General features: G+C 40.9%; 1 protein-coding gene across 2 annotated transcripts; it reads right to left on the bottom strand.

Annotated features, from left to right (window-relative positions):
• Positions 1 to 629: 629 nt before the first annotated feature.
• LOC129599197 (metabotropic glutamate receptor-like) lies at positions 630 to 16,777 on the bottom strand. Of its 2 annotated transcripts, none has more exons than XM_055497355.1 (9): positions 16,427 to 16,777; positions 5,500 to 5,900; positions 4,314 to 4,610; positions 3,202 to 4,062; positions 2,872 to 2,919; positions 1,968 to 2,796; positions 1,640 to 1,862; positions 1,118 to 1,304; positions 630 to 1,020 (listed from the first exon to the last, which is right to left on the bottom strand). In XM_055497355.1, exons 2-9 carry the CDS (start codon positions 5,810 to 5,812, stop codon positions 911 to 913), a joined length of 2,868 nt encoding a protein of 955 aa, XP_055353330.1. In that variant the 5' UTR covers positions 5,813 to 5,900; positions 16,427 to 16,777; the 3' UTR covers positions 630 to 910. The 2 variants fall into 2 exon arrangements, with proteins under 2 accessions (XP_055353330.1, XP_055353329.1); XM_055497354.1 differs by lacking the exon at positions 16,427 to 16,777 and adding an exon at positions 11,024 to 11,897.
• Between the last annotated feature and the right edge of the window lie 165 nt (positions 16,778 to 16,942).

Raw genomic sequence — 16,942 nt, 5'->3', positions numbered from 1 at the left:
CTGTCTTTGTGCATTGATCGAGTATGCATCGCACCTAAACAACACTGGATCTCTAGTGCACGCTATATACCCGCGTAATTCCTTGGGAAAATTTTCTTAGTGATTTTGTTTACCGTACATCCTAAAAAATCACGCAAAGATTTTGCTCTGAACAAAATTTTCATTTTGCTATACAGTTGTGTAAAGAAAATTTAAGGTTAAAACAAAAAATTGCCGCACAAACATACAACAAACAGCTCATGCAGCACATGTACAATATATACGTGTGCAATATAGTATGTGGAAACGAAAGAAGTCGAAAACGTTTTCTGGAAATACCAACAAAGTGTCTGCGATTAAATTCTGTTTTGATTAAATGCTTTTATCTGCAGAGTAGATCCATTTCAACTCAGATTATTTTTAGAAAAATTCCACGAAAGAGCATGGAAAGTCTGTTAATAAAAGCAGAACGTAGGTCTCGTGTTAGATACCGTACTTTTTTCACTATGCAACCGATTATTTTTCTAAGGTCGGCATAGATTCACGCCAAAGGATGCGTAACCTAGCCGGTTTCTGCCTTTTCATAATTTTTGTTTTCGCTTGCTCAGTGTTCGCTTGTTCGATGTTCACTTCGCATTTTTATTCGCCATATTGTTTGCTTGCTGTTTGTCTTTATCAAACAAATGCAGTGCATGCTGTGATGCATCGTCCAAACATCCTCACAATACATATTGCGTACCTTTGCCAAAGTCCAAAAAAACAAACAAAAACCAGATCAGTTTTATCATTTGCATTGTTATTTCTTAGTGATATATATTATGGCACATCAGTATTATTTCAAATTCATCACAAGTGAATTTTTATTCACCAAACTTGAGTATCATGCACAACTTAAATCAGGGATTTAATTTACAGTAGAATAAATTGCTTATTACAAAGAAGTGATGCTGTCCGGCTCACTGGTTTCTGTCAGCCTTTGTGTAATGTTAACAGCAGCTGGAATGTTGTTGGTTACTCTCGGGTTATCGGTTATGCCGGGAGCTGCAATACAGTCAATCTTTAAAGTGAACACATATGAAACACACTCTCTCACAATTCGACAGCGCATATGAATATTGATATGCGAACATGTACATACCATGATTGTTGGCGGATGTTGTAACGGAACTATTGGCTTTTTTATATGTTGTCGTAGTGTTCATAGTCAGCTTCCTGACATTCTTCTCCGGATGGAAGACAATAATATAAATCTTAGGCGAAAAAAGACAGAGCAAGCATGTTGAGGCACTGAGGCTTATTGATATTGACAATGTTGTAATCTGAACCTACAAAGCCGCACAAACGCAATGTATAACTGATAAATTTGATATGTTAAGTTTAATATGTAATCAAATGTATTCGATCGTGAAATATAATCTACTGAATCCGTACGTTAAATCTATCTGCCATGAAAGAGGAACAACAGCCTTTTTTGAAAGCTAACTGTTTAATGTTGTAGTACATCTATAATATTTCGCAGACAACGCTAATTTTTACAGAATAAATGCCGAATCAAGCTGTTTTATCTCACGAAATCTCCTGCTTCGCTATATAAAGAAAAGGCGAATTACTGTACTCATAAAACTGCGCTTAATCATTTCCGGAAACCGCCACGACCTACTTTGAAATTTCCTTGAGTCCCAAAGTATATAGGCACAAATGCTAACCAGATAATGCACGTCGTATACATTGTGAAGCCAATAAACTTGGATTCATTAAAATTTTCGGGAATTTTTCTAGTTTTCACGGCGTAGATTGTGCAGGTCACGATGAGCAGCATGTTGTAGGCCAAAGATATTAGAAATGATGAGTCGTCCGTTTTACATTTAAGGACAACTTCATCCCTGCAAAATGAGATTATGGATGAGTACACGAAGGACTTTCTTAACAAAAATTAATCGCTTTCCAATACTAGGGATATTTGTAGTTGTGTATGCAGTACTCCCTACCGTCTCCCTTCGGGGTGGCTCTTGTCAACGTTGGCCGGATCGATTATTAGCCAAATTATATTAGCAATGACTTGCACCGATATAAGGATTGATGTGATGATTAGCTGTGATTTGGGCGAAATGAATCCTGGACGTTTAGCCGACTTGCTGGCACTTTCGAATATCCTCGATATACGGTTGGTCTTAGTCAATAAAGCACTATACATAATGGAAAAGCCGAATCCGACCCCAAAACGTTGAAAGGCACAGATTATGGGTGATGGATAGGCAATCAGAAAAAATGTCAGACAATAGCACATCATGATGCCGCCCAGAATCAAATAGCTCAGTTCACGCCCGGACGCCCGTACCAGCGGCGTATCGTTGTGCTTGATGAAGACCACAATGACAAAGCCGGTCAGTACGCCGCCCAGGCAGGCCACCACCATGGGCACAATGGCCCAGAGCTGGTGCCACTCCATGTGCTGCAGCGGCAGATCGAAGCAGTCGGTGAGGTCATACGTCGGCCAGCGGAACAGTCCGCAGTCCCGGCACACCGCCTCGCTGACCACGTACTCGTAGGGTTTACACGCAATACACACCCAGCAGCACTTGTCGTCCTGGACCACTTTGACGTAGCCCTTCTTGCAGGGATCACTGCAGCGCGACAGCGGCAGACCGTTGGTGTCGAAGACCGGCCGCCCGGCGTCCGGACCGTCCTTGTCGATCGCCATGCGCGGCCACTGAAGATTCTTCTGGATTATCAGCTTGGTTTCTACCCATTCACCAATGTGAAAATAACGGAAAGTTCCGTTTTCGGTTTTCTGGAAGTTGTACAGATCGTAACGGCCTAAAAAGAATGTATGGTTCGTATTAAGAATTTTAGGAAGGAGCTTAAGCAAATTCTTTACTACTGAGTACTGACCAAGTCCGTCTCCATTCTGATCGAACTCCACTTTGTGTCCAGTTTTGTCTAAAAGTTCAACGCAGATATAAGACGAAAACAGAGACGCAATTGTTTATTGATAACTGCTTATTTTTTCCAGCTCGAAAAAAATCACTCTTGCTAAGTTTCGCGAACAAACATTTGTAGTGAGTTTTGTTGGGAGATGTCGATGATCTGAACGTGCAGCATCATGAATAGATTGCCGATCAATTGCCAATTCAGTTAATTCTCGATAGCCAATACAGGCGTAAGACACTTCTAAGTGCCGCTCTTACATTTCCCGCGAAAGACCGCTTATGCACGCTTTACCTGTAAAGGACACGTTGAGGATGTATTGATACAAACGCCGCCCGTCAATAATGGGTGGAACGCGTAATTTTTTCGAGCAGGTCGCATCGAAGATGTCGCCGGCTAAGCAGTTGTCCTCCAGCAGAGCGTGCAGCGCCTTAGCAAAGGCCAGGACGGCGTCGATAACGAAGGGCACTTTGGAGTCTTGAGCGTAGTTCTTATTTAAGCGCATATCCTCCGCGCAGTAATCCCAGCTGCGATTACGCCATTTATAGTAGCGATCCTCCGTCATGACGTAGGGCGACAGCTGGGGATCGTTAAACCACAACGAGGAGATTATGGTCGGTTTCACTTTACACCCAAAGTTCGTCTCCCAGAACTCCAGGAACCAGGGATTGCGGATGATTTTTGGATTACCCGGATACAGACTAACCAGATAATCGTCAAATTCCACCGACCGCTTAGACTGCAGTTCAATGGTGATGGCGCCGGTGGCCGCTTGTTCACTGCCGGCCACGACATTGCGTTGGATACCCCACTGATCGGTGCCCAACCAGATGAAGCCGTCGTTGTGTAAATTAGCCCGCTTGGCCGCCAGCATTAAGCCCTGCGCGTGCTCCTGTTTAACGAACACCACCACGACGCGGGCTTTCTTCTTGGCCCGCAGATTCTTGATGATCTCATCGAACAACTCCATGTTCGGACTGAACGGGATCTTCTCGGCGGCGGCGATGCAGATGTTGCGGGCGCGCGCTTCCTTCATAAACATTTCGATGCCTTTTTGACCGTATTCGTCTTCCGATGCCACATAGCTGACGTATGTCCAGTTAAACATGGTAATTATATCCACTAACGCTTTGGCCTGATATTTGTCGGGAGGCACTGCAAACAGCAACAAAAGCGTCTCGCACTTCGTTATTTCGTAATTATTTACACTGCGATCCGGCGGGCGCGCCTGCTCTGAATGCGCCCGTCAAGCCGCTCAACACCCATGTTTGCCTAACGATGAATGCGGCGTTTTCACAATATTAGTTTCTATGCTAATTAACAGTAAACCAAGCGCAAAAGTGTACTGCCGCTATGTTAAAGTTGGCCGTTTTTTATTGACCTGTTTGGTTTTGAAAAGCGGGTACCTGTTCGGGCAAAATATTCATAGCGCTGTTTATCGCTGAGAGTATCACTGGTGGCAGCCGGAGATATTTGCGGCATAGCAAACAGCCGCAATAAATTGGCCACTTGAATTGTTACGGAACTGTAGCTCTCTCCCACCACACCCACTAAAGGCACCGGATTGGACTTTGGTCGGGGATTCGTACCATCCATACAAATAAAATCGGAGGTATCTTGAGAATTCAATGAACCCCGGATAAAGGTCAAGGATTGATTCAAGGCATAGGCTTCCAGGGAACAACTGTCGACTAACTTGGCTCCTGAAATGCAAATCAATGTTATCTCTGGCAACGTTTGCATGTGAATGCCATGGCTGAATATGATCTGACCCGGAATATCACGAGTCAATCCATAAAATTACTGATTGACCAATTCAGGCAACAAACGCTAACCACTTTATATTAATCTGCTTACCATATTTGGACAGATTGTTCGCAAAAATGGATGTCGCTGTATTTCTTTAAAACGTAAACGGCTCTTCACGAAATAGCGTGCCAGAAAATTTGCATCGCGCATGACTGCAGGATGCGATCAGCCAACTTTACTAGTTTTGTGTTACCAACGTTGCATTACATTCCGCTAAAGATGTTGCAACCAAATGTTCGGTGTATAGAAAGAAGCCCAATTATTTTGGTTTTCAAAACGTGGTTTGAATAGTTTCTATATATTCAGGCTTAGCAAACGCTATAGACTGATAAGCAATCTTGAATCTTTTCCTTTTATTAAACAATGCGGGAAAATTTTATTTAGCCACGAATCTCGTGACTATTTCCGTGCTGCTCTTGAGTAATACCAGTTACAAAAATCAGAATCATGCTTTTAGGAATTCCATATACCTCTCTAGGGTTGTGTAGAAAGGAGTTTTTCTTATGGTAAATTTATTTCTCGTACGTCGCTAAAAATTGTATAACTTATGTATAGCTTTACGGTCAATTTTGTTAACCAGGTTCGCTGTACTACGGTGTTAGATTGCTGTTTTTTAAAAAAGAGAAAACCAAGATACGAGTATATTTATTCCACGAGTATCTGTAGAACACCTTCGCATCAACGTACAACAACTACTGCCTATTTGTATGTGCCGCTCATTCATATACTTTAATAGTTTACGGCTAAAGTAACCATATCCTGATAGTATAGTGCGCTGCACACCTAGCGTGATTCCCGGTAGTATCGTGGAGTCGTTGTTAACTTTATCCAGAGCAAATAACATGGCCTCCGCTCTCTGGATACCGCGATCAAAGCGAATTGGACCACATGAATAGTCGATTTTTTCATGTAAAGGAAAAATTCCTCCTAAGATGATTTGTCCCGGCATATCGGCAATGAGCTCGGCAAAAACCAGTCGAGTGTGATGCAGTAGAATGGACACAAAGAGTAATGCGCTGGCAGTACATTTTCTTGGATTTGACAGGGTGTTCCATAATAACAAAGTAGATCCCCGCGTTTGCCGGGCCGCTCTCATGCTGCTGTAGTTATACAATTATATCCGGTGCAGTAAGGGATGAAACTTAATTGGTGCTCCATAGGCATAGACTCCCAGATTCTGCCAGCTGAATTAACAAACAACTTCGCGTTAGAGTGCGATCAACCGGTTTATGGGACAATCTGTACAACCTGATAACACGCAAGACCTGCAAGTTTACAAGTTTGATTTAATTACCCGCACTGCCGATGCCTGGACCGCGCAACTTATACATCTTTTACTCGTTTTAGACAGCTTGATGCCCATCGATCGCGTAATATTATATCTGCACATGTGGTCATCGCAGTGCTGCAAGGAAGTTTACGATAACTAAATAATTATAATCAATTTGCATGCAAGTTAAGGGAAAGGTTGCCGGCTTGATTTGCGCAGATATATACAATTAACGAAATAGGTGGATGTCTGTTTTTGGGTAGTACAATAACTAATAACAAAGCGCGAGCGAACCGCAGAACATATCAATTTGCGATATGTGAGCATTCACTAACGTGCCTGTCGGATTTGGAAGAATAAAAAGTCCTAAATTAATTAGTTAAAACGTTTCTGCCTGCATTTTATTTCGCTTTCAGTAAATGATGGGTGAAGGAACTTTTGACAGTGGCTCAGGAGGCTTGTGAATAACAGACTCACAGCAATCCATTCCTGGTAACCGGATAACCGGTGCAACGAAAGAAGTCGCACAACGGATTTCCGTTCGTTAATTACTTTTTATACAGGAGTGTGTTTTTCTTGAGAATTAATTTATCTTGCTCCAAGAAACCCAGTTACTGCGAGCAGTACATAATGACTTGTGGTTTCTTTTCTTTGCGAAGTGGCCACGCGCATTGGCATTACATGCACGTATAATTTACATTGACAACGTGGATTAATGAACAGCATGGCGGCATTTCATAAGCCGGTATCATAACATACGCCTGTACTGTATCATTACAAATAAACTTCGGCATGCAACTTTATGTAAGTTGTGATAACAATATTTTAAAAAATTAGGTGTTGATACGCCGCTAAACACGCTTAAAAATGGCTCACTTCAATATATAAACTCCAGCAATTGAGACAAATCGATAAATGGTGATGGGTAATCGAAGAGAACCATTTAATATATACGTATTGCAGAAATGTTAGAATTTCGCCATTCTGTCGGGGAAAAAAACATGCGGGAATATTGTGTTTCTCCAAGTGATGTTAAGGTCAATATGCTCACGTGGACCTAGTAACATGACGATGCTAAATACACTTGTGTATGTTTAACGGACATCTGCGTCTTTAAGCATGCATAAATTGTTAAAAAATTTGAATTTGCTCATTAGGAGCATAAATAAATACATAATTATGTTTTTTTAAGAAGAAACAAATATTAAAAATAAGGTGGCTCCCTATTTGTTGCTAGTTCATTGTTCTACAAAGGTCAGCAGTTTAAAAGAACAATGCATCAAGATTGCATGACATTGTATTCTGTATTCGTTTCCAGTTAGTTTTACTTCATTCATATGTAATGTAGTTTGCTCTGGAACGATTTAAACGGAATGCTGTACTACCATGCAATCGGCTAGGTCATCCACCACTACAGCCTTAAGACAGTTGGGTAAGTCCGTAGACAAATAGTAAACATTTGGAAAGATGACAGTGGTGAATCGGAAAGTAGTGGATGTTTAGGCGTAATCATAATTAAAATTCGATTTAACACGAGTTCCTCCAGGCAAAAAGTTTCCTTAGTCAGCAATTTGTCATCTAGTCCAATAGGAATTTCTTATGCTGGCAGCAGCAATCTGGAAGATATGCCACTGGGAAATACAAACCCACAACATCCTAAATGTAAACCATTTATAAGTGCTAAAGCAAATTTCGCAATTCCAATTGTCTCTTAACAGACCGAAACAGTTTGCTCATAGCATTATCTTTTCTGGATTAAAAGGCGTAATCTGTAACATAGTATACATATACATTGGTTTCGTGTTTTACGAGCCTATAAGCTTTACCGCATCAATAAATGAAAAAGAAGGATAACCGGATGTGCTATATTATAGCTTTTCTGTATAAATTTAGTAAGTAACTAGTAAGCCCAGTGTCGATAACAATTTAATTCAGCGCCAATTAATTGTGTGTGCCCGCAATAATAACACAAGATAACTGTAGATAAATCATGCGTACAAAAATAATTATATAGTTTTTTAATAACACAATTTAATTAACTGCAGTACACACAATGCTCAATCTTCCACAAATTTGTGCAACAGTTAAAAAGGCATGTTCAACCTTTTAGCAATTAGAAGGACAACTTGTCATCAAGAGTCAGTTCTAATTACTCGTACAGCCCTGGCAGCATCGGTGAAGTTTTGGCATATCTTATGTCATATTTTAAAAAGGCACTGGCTCCGACGAACACTAATTACCGATCCCTATTTATAACTTGGACAGTAAGTATGTTAGCACCCACAGTAAATGTGAGGCACCCGTATTCCCGTAAATTACTCGTAAATATATACATATCCATATTTCAGTTTCATGTAAATAATACATTTGCGACAATCAGGGACGAAAGAGCAACAACAAAAAGCACTGCTATCCAAAATTAATTATTGACTACAAAATCAATAACACGATTGCCAAGGCTTTCTTAGAAGTTTTGTTGATAAATGATAATGCGGCGTTTTACAAATGCAAAGTAGACGTATAGGTTATTTTAATGCACCACGTTACCACGTTATGGACCACTGTTCAAGAAATGTTTTACCTCGATATACTCAGTCTTCGAGGGCTAACAAATCGTTCTGGAAGAGTCTGGATAAGCATCAGTTTGTGATTTTTTTTGTAGATCAAATAGATGTACTCAATATACTCGGAGCTTTGCATTTTATGTACAAATATTAAGCTTCTTGGATAATGATATGAGTATTGTTAATGTAAGAAACAATATGTCCTTGTATGTTGTCAAAGTGCTCCATATACAGATAGCATGGTCCGAAGATATTTGTTTCTCGATCACTTCGCTGAGGTAGCTATAAGCGGTCAGTGCAGTGTTATAGCGACTGCATTACGGTTTATATAGTCCCGCAAAATACGGCTAAGCTAAAAGACCTCAGATCTTCTTCCATACATACAAATCTGCTTTAAGCCAGTTTACACTCACTTATTGATCGATTGCGTTTTCCTTCATTGCCAGCGTAATTCTCCACCATTACCACACAAGATCATCGTTAATAAACTTCCTTTTTGTTCAAAAGAGAATTAGGAGTCCGCCTAGTGAAGCATTTAATGATTTCTTTTCTTAACTTGACTGTACTTGACCGGTTTCAGCCAGTGTCGCTCCAGTGACGCTGTTTTGTACGAGCACAATTTTTTATGGTCACAATACGGAAACATTCTTGGATTTGCAGTTCTTAAGCAAAGAGAAATGTAATCCAAGTACAGTAAAGAAACAGTGCAAAAGCACACAGGAAGGATGTTAGCCGTCACCTACATTGACTAACGGTAAATGAAAAGCGAGCGACTTGTTTATCAGCGCCGTACCTTGTGACCATTACGTTAAAAGAAGCGCTGGGTGTAGAAGCGTAGGATATGTACATAAGAATCGATACCTGTAATGTAGTTATTCACAAAACCCGCTGGTGATCCTATGAAAGTTCGATTTTTAATTATGCAATGCCGCAGTGTGCACTTCGATTGGTGAAAGAACGAACAAACTTTGCGATTCATATTAATTTTCTCCTAGTTTACAAACATATTAGCCAACCAAATTCCAGAAAGACGAAAACCAAAAAGTTCTTTCGTCGTAGCGGACACTGAATGCGCACACTAAATTCGCAACTAATTGCACAAATTTACGTGCGGTACGCGGGAATAGTAATGGAAACAGCAGTGCGGTTGGCTCTGCATAATTGTGCATGATACTAGGTGGGAGCAGCATCATTAACGCTACCATGTCACCGGTCACGTATCCAGTAACATCTCCACATGCGACATCCACATGCATATTCCAACCGTATAGTACGTAGCATTGCACAATGGGTCAAGAGGTTCGGGATGTTGATTGGTGTTTATATATACACAGACACCGTGCAGTAATACTCATCATGACCGTGGATCAAAATATCACGGCAAAACGGAAACAAACCATTTTTGGCCTGATACACAGATCGGGATGCGCTTCCAAAGCCATGACACGTGTGCTAATCCAACACATCCAACACGTTGTCTTTACACTAGATATTTTTTAAAAAGCATACAAAAGAACCAATTATGTGCGTCATTTTAAGTAATGGTGCTGCCATCGGCAAAGCTGACCAGCTGGCGTTTTTTGTATGTGCAGGTGGGCACAAGTGTGAGTGGTTATTAATCCAACACAATTATATAGCGCAAAACTCTTCAAAAATAATCCACACGGCTGCCACATTCTCCTGTTTTTTCTTACACAAAAAATTACCGGCATCCGTACATTAATGTCCTTGCTGTAATTATGTCAAGAGAAGGAGACACTCATTGACGTGTTTTTCAATCACTCCTGGCTCTTGCATGCATGTTTATGAAATCGGGATTTTTTCTTACGGATTAGGAAAAAACTAACGTCGATAGTTCGCAATTGCTCAAATGGCACTTTACGGGTTTATGTGAATATTCCCGTATCTTCATTCATGGATCCGTGCAGTTTTTAAAAGGTCTTCATTATTTGGATGTCGTAAGGACCTGCGCTCAAGTGGAAAATATGCACCGATGAGGCAAGTGCGTTTTAACTTCTCGATGTCTATAGAAAAGCGCGTAGGCTTAACCTGCATTAAAGAAAAATGCAGTAATAAAAGGATTACAATGCATTGGGGTAGTATTGACTTTTCAGGAAGTAATCCTTGTTGAGAACCCTTCTGATGCATCGATAAAAGGAGCCTTTGTTATACCGGTTCACTACCCTTTCACTTTGCGCAAAACTTTCCGCTCACAATCAGCTGTACATATTCCATCGCGCTTACGTACGTACTGCGCATATACGTTGGAATAATGTGGAATCATTATTCCCCTATTTAATTACTATTTTCTACCTGATTCATTAATTTTGTGTTATCTCTACTCAGTCCGAAAGTTAAAGTTATGACAGAATATGACGAAAGGAATAATACAAAGATTTTAGCATTTTCTGCTTAAGATGACAGTAACTGCGCTAAGCACATCGACGAAATGAGTGTGTTATTAGCCGCTTACCACTTGGTCATGAGTGTCCCCTTGTGCAGAAATGCGCAGAACGAGATGACATGAATTGATTCTTTAAGTTAAACAGATAAAACAGTCTCTGACGATGCACCAACATTTTATGTACGCTCATCATCTTCCTTCATAAACGCACACACAGTGGTGACCGAATGCAAACACAAACCGATTAGTGTAGTTCTTGGAGCATTATGCGACAGAACACCGGTGCACATACTGCATGGAAGTCCAGGTCTGGATGTCCCAAATAGTAATTAATTACGCGGCGGCACGAAGTGGCTTTTACGAATGCGATTCATGCCCCGTGATCACAACGTTCGGGGTTTGGCAGAAGCATTTTCGCCCAAAGGATCATGTGAAAGCGGTCAGAATTCGTGGCCTCACGGAAGTCACATAATGTCAACCGGAAAAGAGGGCATTATTAATTGCCATAACATTTTTCAAAACGCGAGAATAGTGCCTTTCCCCTGTCGCGCTGCACAAGTGCCACAACGTGATGGAGTCTCATAAATAACCGGGTGGGACACAATACACGACACAGTCCTACTATCAACCGGGCATCGTCTACATTTCTGTCCGAGGAAAACTGCCAGTCAATTTTGCTTGGAAATATATTTTTCTTCCACGCTTGACATCTCCGGCTAAAGGATACGCGCGCGCGGACAAAAACGCGAGCTTGGAACAACGCACTTACACTTTCTGGAGTAGAAGACACATAACACACACATATCTATGCACATACATACAATATATATGCAGCTTCTATATTGACAAGTGCGGCTAGATTGAAGGAGCAGGATAGCACCACAGAGAAAGCGCGGACAAATAAGAACATTTGTCAAACGGACCATACAGGATAAATGGATCAGTTCCCTGCTGTAGCGTCTGTTCTGTTCTGGAACGGAGCAGCGTCAGCACCCGTGTGTGTATGCTGTGTGTGGTGTAGCGCTGGGGTGTGTGTACGCGCTATCGCCACGGCTTCGTGCCGCTAATGCATTGTATAGAAGGTCTGCATTATTGCTGGTTGTGATCGCGAACTTGTAACACTACCGGCTGTTATTTTGCCGGCTGCGATCGCAGGATGCCTCCGCTGGCCTTCCGGTGGACGTACAAAACGGCTGGCACACTCACTCTTTTTCCCCCAGCAGTGGCAAAATCAATACTTCTCCCCCCATATAAATGCTATACCCATATAGACATTCCAACAGGAATCGGAAGCATGAAAAAACGAATAATCAAACAGTCATTAACCAATGTCAGTCATAAACAAACCATCTTTGGACCACAGGCCCTGACTTCTCTGCCAACTAAAGAGCCCTTAGACGACAGATTATGCCCATCCACAACGGCGCGCATGGCGCGCGCGACCGGAGCAGAATGGGATTCCGTGGATTGGCCGGGGCTGTTGCCGACGATGCATCTTATATCGGCGATACAGGAAGTAATTGCCGTAATTCTTATTACCCATTGCAGCCCCCATGATTGTGTACTGCTTTTTATTTTGCCTGAGCAATCAGAGCAATTACGTGACAAGAAAGGCACACTGTGTTGAATACATAAAGGGATGCGCAATTGTACGCTGGGGCGAGTTACGGTTGCCTACAAGGATGCTAATCCCACCAACTCAAGCGTTTCCGTTTTCCGGCAGAAGCCCGAACGAGCGCCCGGCTTTCAGGCCGAATATTAGACGAAACCTCAGCCTTTTTTGCATCCAATAAGGAACTGTCCTACTTCGACCTTATTGTCTGCATTTAGATCAAACAGCAAGATTAGCATAAATCCCGTTTGATTGCGATCTAGAAAATAATTAACAGTCTCTGCCAAGTACCGTAATCAGACTTTTTGAACTTACTACCATTTTCTCTTCCGATGAAATAAATCCACGATATTAATGTCTAGTGCAAAAAAGCGTAACACGACCGGAAGTAAAAGCAACTACACTCGTGCTTCTCGATAGTTAGGATATTCATGAGTAGGCCGCAAGAGCAAAACCCAAAGGTGACCATATGGGATTTTTAAATTCATAAAACATGCATTTTGGTGGACGTAGTCATCGGTGTTTCGTTGGTTTTTGTTGCAAAGACCAGTGTCTTATTGAATTACATTATGGCGATAATATTGTTCAGCGTTTACCTGAATTACCTCCAATGGCACGATAAGTAATTTAATTTTTCGCCGTTTCCGCTGTGTTTTGAAATTAATAATATGTGCACGTGGATGACGTTTTCATGTACAGGAATACCTAACTGGAAATCATTGTAGAGCCAAACATATTCTAGTGCATTAGCCTATTAAAAATTATTGTTCAGCTTGGAGGACATTTTGCATTGAGAATTCGAAGTGAAAGTTATTTATCATAGATCGACGTTATTATCGAGCCTGTTAGCGTTAAAAGCGTGCGAAAACGTTCTGTAAACAAATACGCACCACCACTTATTTTAATTAGCATAACTTTATCTGCATAATTTTTAAAGGCTTTGTTTACGGGCTAATGACCCACCTATTTTTTAACGGTGTTTATACGAATTTCAAATCTAAATAGCATGCACTTATCAGCTTTTACTATTCCTGCGTATGACTGCATTCTTTCATAAAGCGGTTGGCGGCGATCGTTATTAATCAATCAAACGGAATTTAGCGATAGGTTACCATGCTGCTACGGGTTCCCAAAGGGATGTGCGCAATCACACGTAAACCTCAACGGTGAGGATGATTGCCTATGGTGCACTCCTTAATAACCTAAATAATTTATTATCCATACAGTCTACGCTACCCGCTCAAATTATATTTAAACTGTGTCCAGATTTGTTCAGTGATAAAATAGTTTTGATTGCCTCGTGTTTTTGACTACGAGAAGCCGCAATTTGTGCAACAGTTCTACTGACAGCGTCACTGAAGATGTGGATAGATCTGGAGGTAATCGGTTCCCACAATTCCATGTTGTGAGAATCCAAATGCTAGTCGTATTCGGATTTACTAAACGTCCAAAGCGTTTAAATTTTCAAAACTGTATTACGTTTCAGATGTCAAACTGATTCTCTATTAATATTTTCAGTAGGAAACAGACCATTGTTGTATTTCCAACGTGTGGAATTTCTAACGCATAAACAATCAGATCAAATACGTTTGCCTAAATTGCGTTGTCAACAATGGCTTTGCATAATAAACTCGATTAAACGCCAACTGAGCATATGGAATAACCTGATAAGTACGTATGGAAAAAACGAGATACATGTTACCGAGATCAGTTTTGTGTATCAGCTGTAATTGAACAGCTGTATGCACTATCGTAAAGAAAACAAGCCCTTCATTGGTTTGATAACGCTGTTCGCATATATTGCTTGAGATGTAGATATGCAGAATTTTTAATTCCCTAGAAAGCATCCAATCATATCCTCTCACTCCGGAAAATTTAATTTGAATGTTTATATGAGCGCTAAAGAGGATGATCGAAAGCATGGCTGTACAAGCGACATCTACGATGCCGTACAGATACTCTTGATGCATCTTTCTCAAACATCCTCGAATCCCAAAGGAGTTTCGGGAGTCACTTGAATTAATCTTAAACCGCTCGCACTGTAAGGCCTCCAAGTTAAAAAGCATGACCAAAATATGCATCTTTTTATTTGCTGCCAGCACTAACGCCACATTGCCATCCAGAAGCAATCAGATATTATCGGTTGATTGTCCGTTTTCTTCTCAAATCGCTCGTGACCAAGAGAAGCCATCGCTTTCGACAAATATTAATCTAAAATATAGCATGTAATTTGATAATCAGCATGCACTGCTTATTACGTATTTTTTGTTATACTTGGAATTTTGCAAAACTGCGAAATATTGAATTGCGTTTTGCATTTATTGTTATTTAAAGCACACGCGCTTTAAGTGAGACATATCCCAGATGAGACATTTGCAAGAGGATTACGAAAATTAGCACCTTAATCCATGAACTGCAAAGTGCCAAGTATAACTAATGCGGCAGACAGATTTCTTCCGGCGTTGCTACCATGACCGCTGAACAAACAAACATTTAATGGATTGTAATTTACACACGAAATCCCATTCCATTTACTTTTACGCACACCTCCTACGAAGACCATCATGCTAAAACCCAATGGTATATACGGCGCCAAACGGAGCAGATCAAAAACCAGTTTTACAAACCCTGTTTGGTGTTTAGTATCGATCAACCATCAAACAGATTACGATAGATATGCTCCAGAATAATTGCGCTTTACAGTCATGTACGCATCCGATGGGGAATCAATACTGATGCCAAGACACGGATGCATGTTACTTATATGCAGTACAGTGTAGCGCTCTGTTCAACGGGATGTTGCGGTCTCTTCCCGGTTTTATTGATAGCACAGAAAACATCGTTGTATACGGGTCATCAGGCATACTCTACACAAAACGCGACAACGTAGAGGCCGATTTGTCTACGATTTACACAAACACCTGTACACATACATGTATATAGAACTCCAGTGTGACCTTTCTGACTTACTGGAGTGCTAACTGCTTTATGCTGTATAAACGAAACAAATCAAGTCAGGTTTTCTCAGTAACTTGAAGGTCATGTTGAAGTATTTAGTTGTAATAGTATTTTATTCAGTATGCGTACAGACAAGACAGACAGTACATTCGTTTCGGATGTTTGGAACACGCCTAGCGTACCGTATAAAACAACTTCCAACAGCCGCGCGAATTTATCGTAAGATTTCGGTTAAGGAACGAAACAACGCTGGCGACAGCTTTGTTATACGCGGTAAATGATTTGGATTTGCACGGTGTAATCCCCTTCTATACAGGTCATTGAATAGTAACACAAAAACTCATATGTTTTTGTTCGCATTTGTACCGATACTAGTCGACTACGAACGAATAAACCTGTTTCTACCAGCACTAGTCTTCCAGTTAATTTCCATAAGATTTTAAAAATTTAACTAAGCCAGGAACTGTAGAAGACGAGACCGGAAGTGCCTGCAAATTCAAACTGGCAGGTTACATATACAGGGCTTTACATACGTAACCTTCTTTGTCATTCTGGCGCCTTTTTTTGTAGCAGCCGTAAGATGCGGTAAATGTAGTAATATAAGATCCAAATCTTAGACAGCTTGGTATTTCAATAAAAAACTGGAGAATATACTGGAACATTTTATGAGCGTTATAACGACGTCAACATCTACACTATCGCAACCTCTAGCCCAAATAAGATCACCTTCTGTCCTGATAGCTGTAAGTCATCCACAATTCTTATTTCATACTTCAATTTCAAGTAATAGACCAGGCTAACGCTTCAAAGTTCGGATAAATTACAAACGCCCTACTGATTTCCGTTGTAATCGTATTGCGGATACATACATGCAAAGTACGAACCTATCCTTCCAATCTTACTTCATTAGTGAATAATCCGAAAATTGCAGTGTTGCCGGATATCGACTCCATATCGCCCATTGACAAAAGCATACGTCGATCATTATACACCAGAATAAAAATTCGAATTCCATCAAATGTACAAGCCGGGGCTGTGATAAAAATCATGCGCAAAATGCTGTCGAACAATCCCATTAAAAATTAGAACCCGATACCTCGGACACGAAGGGAGGCTTCCAGAATATTCTCGTCATGGGCATCGCAGCAGGAAAACCACATATGACATATTATTTTCGTGTCAATTTTGGTAGATCCTAAAATATAACAACACCAGGACTGCCGCTATTGCAATCGAATCCGCGACAAAACCCATCGTAGACTGTAAACATTTTGGTTAAGTGAACAAGCTTTACGAGATCCCGTCGGTCGTGTGTTTTAATTCGCGCCAAATCCACTGTCCCGCCGGTCGACAGCACAGTCGTTGGCGAATGCATTTCTCGTACATCAAGCGATGATTGATACAATCCTAATGCACAT

The sequence above is a fragment of the Paramacrobiotus metropolitanus genome, unplaced genomic scaffold (assembly GCF_019649055.1).
Source record: "Paramacrobiotus metropolitanus isolate TYO unplaced genomic scaffold, Prichtersi_v1.0 Parri_scaffold0000140, whole genome shotgun sequence".
Lineage (NCBI taxonomy): Eukaryota > Metazoa > Tardigrada > Eutardigrada > Parachela > Macrobiotidae > Paramacrobiotus > Paramacrobiotus metropolitanus.
The sequence above is the reverse complement of the archived record's forward strand: the minus strand, read 5'-3'. Positions and strand labels throughout refer to the sequence as shown.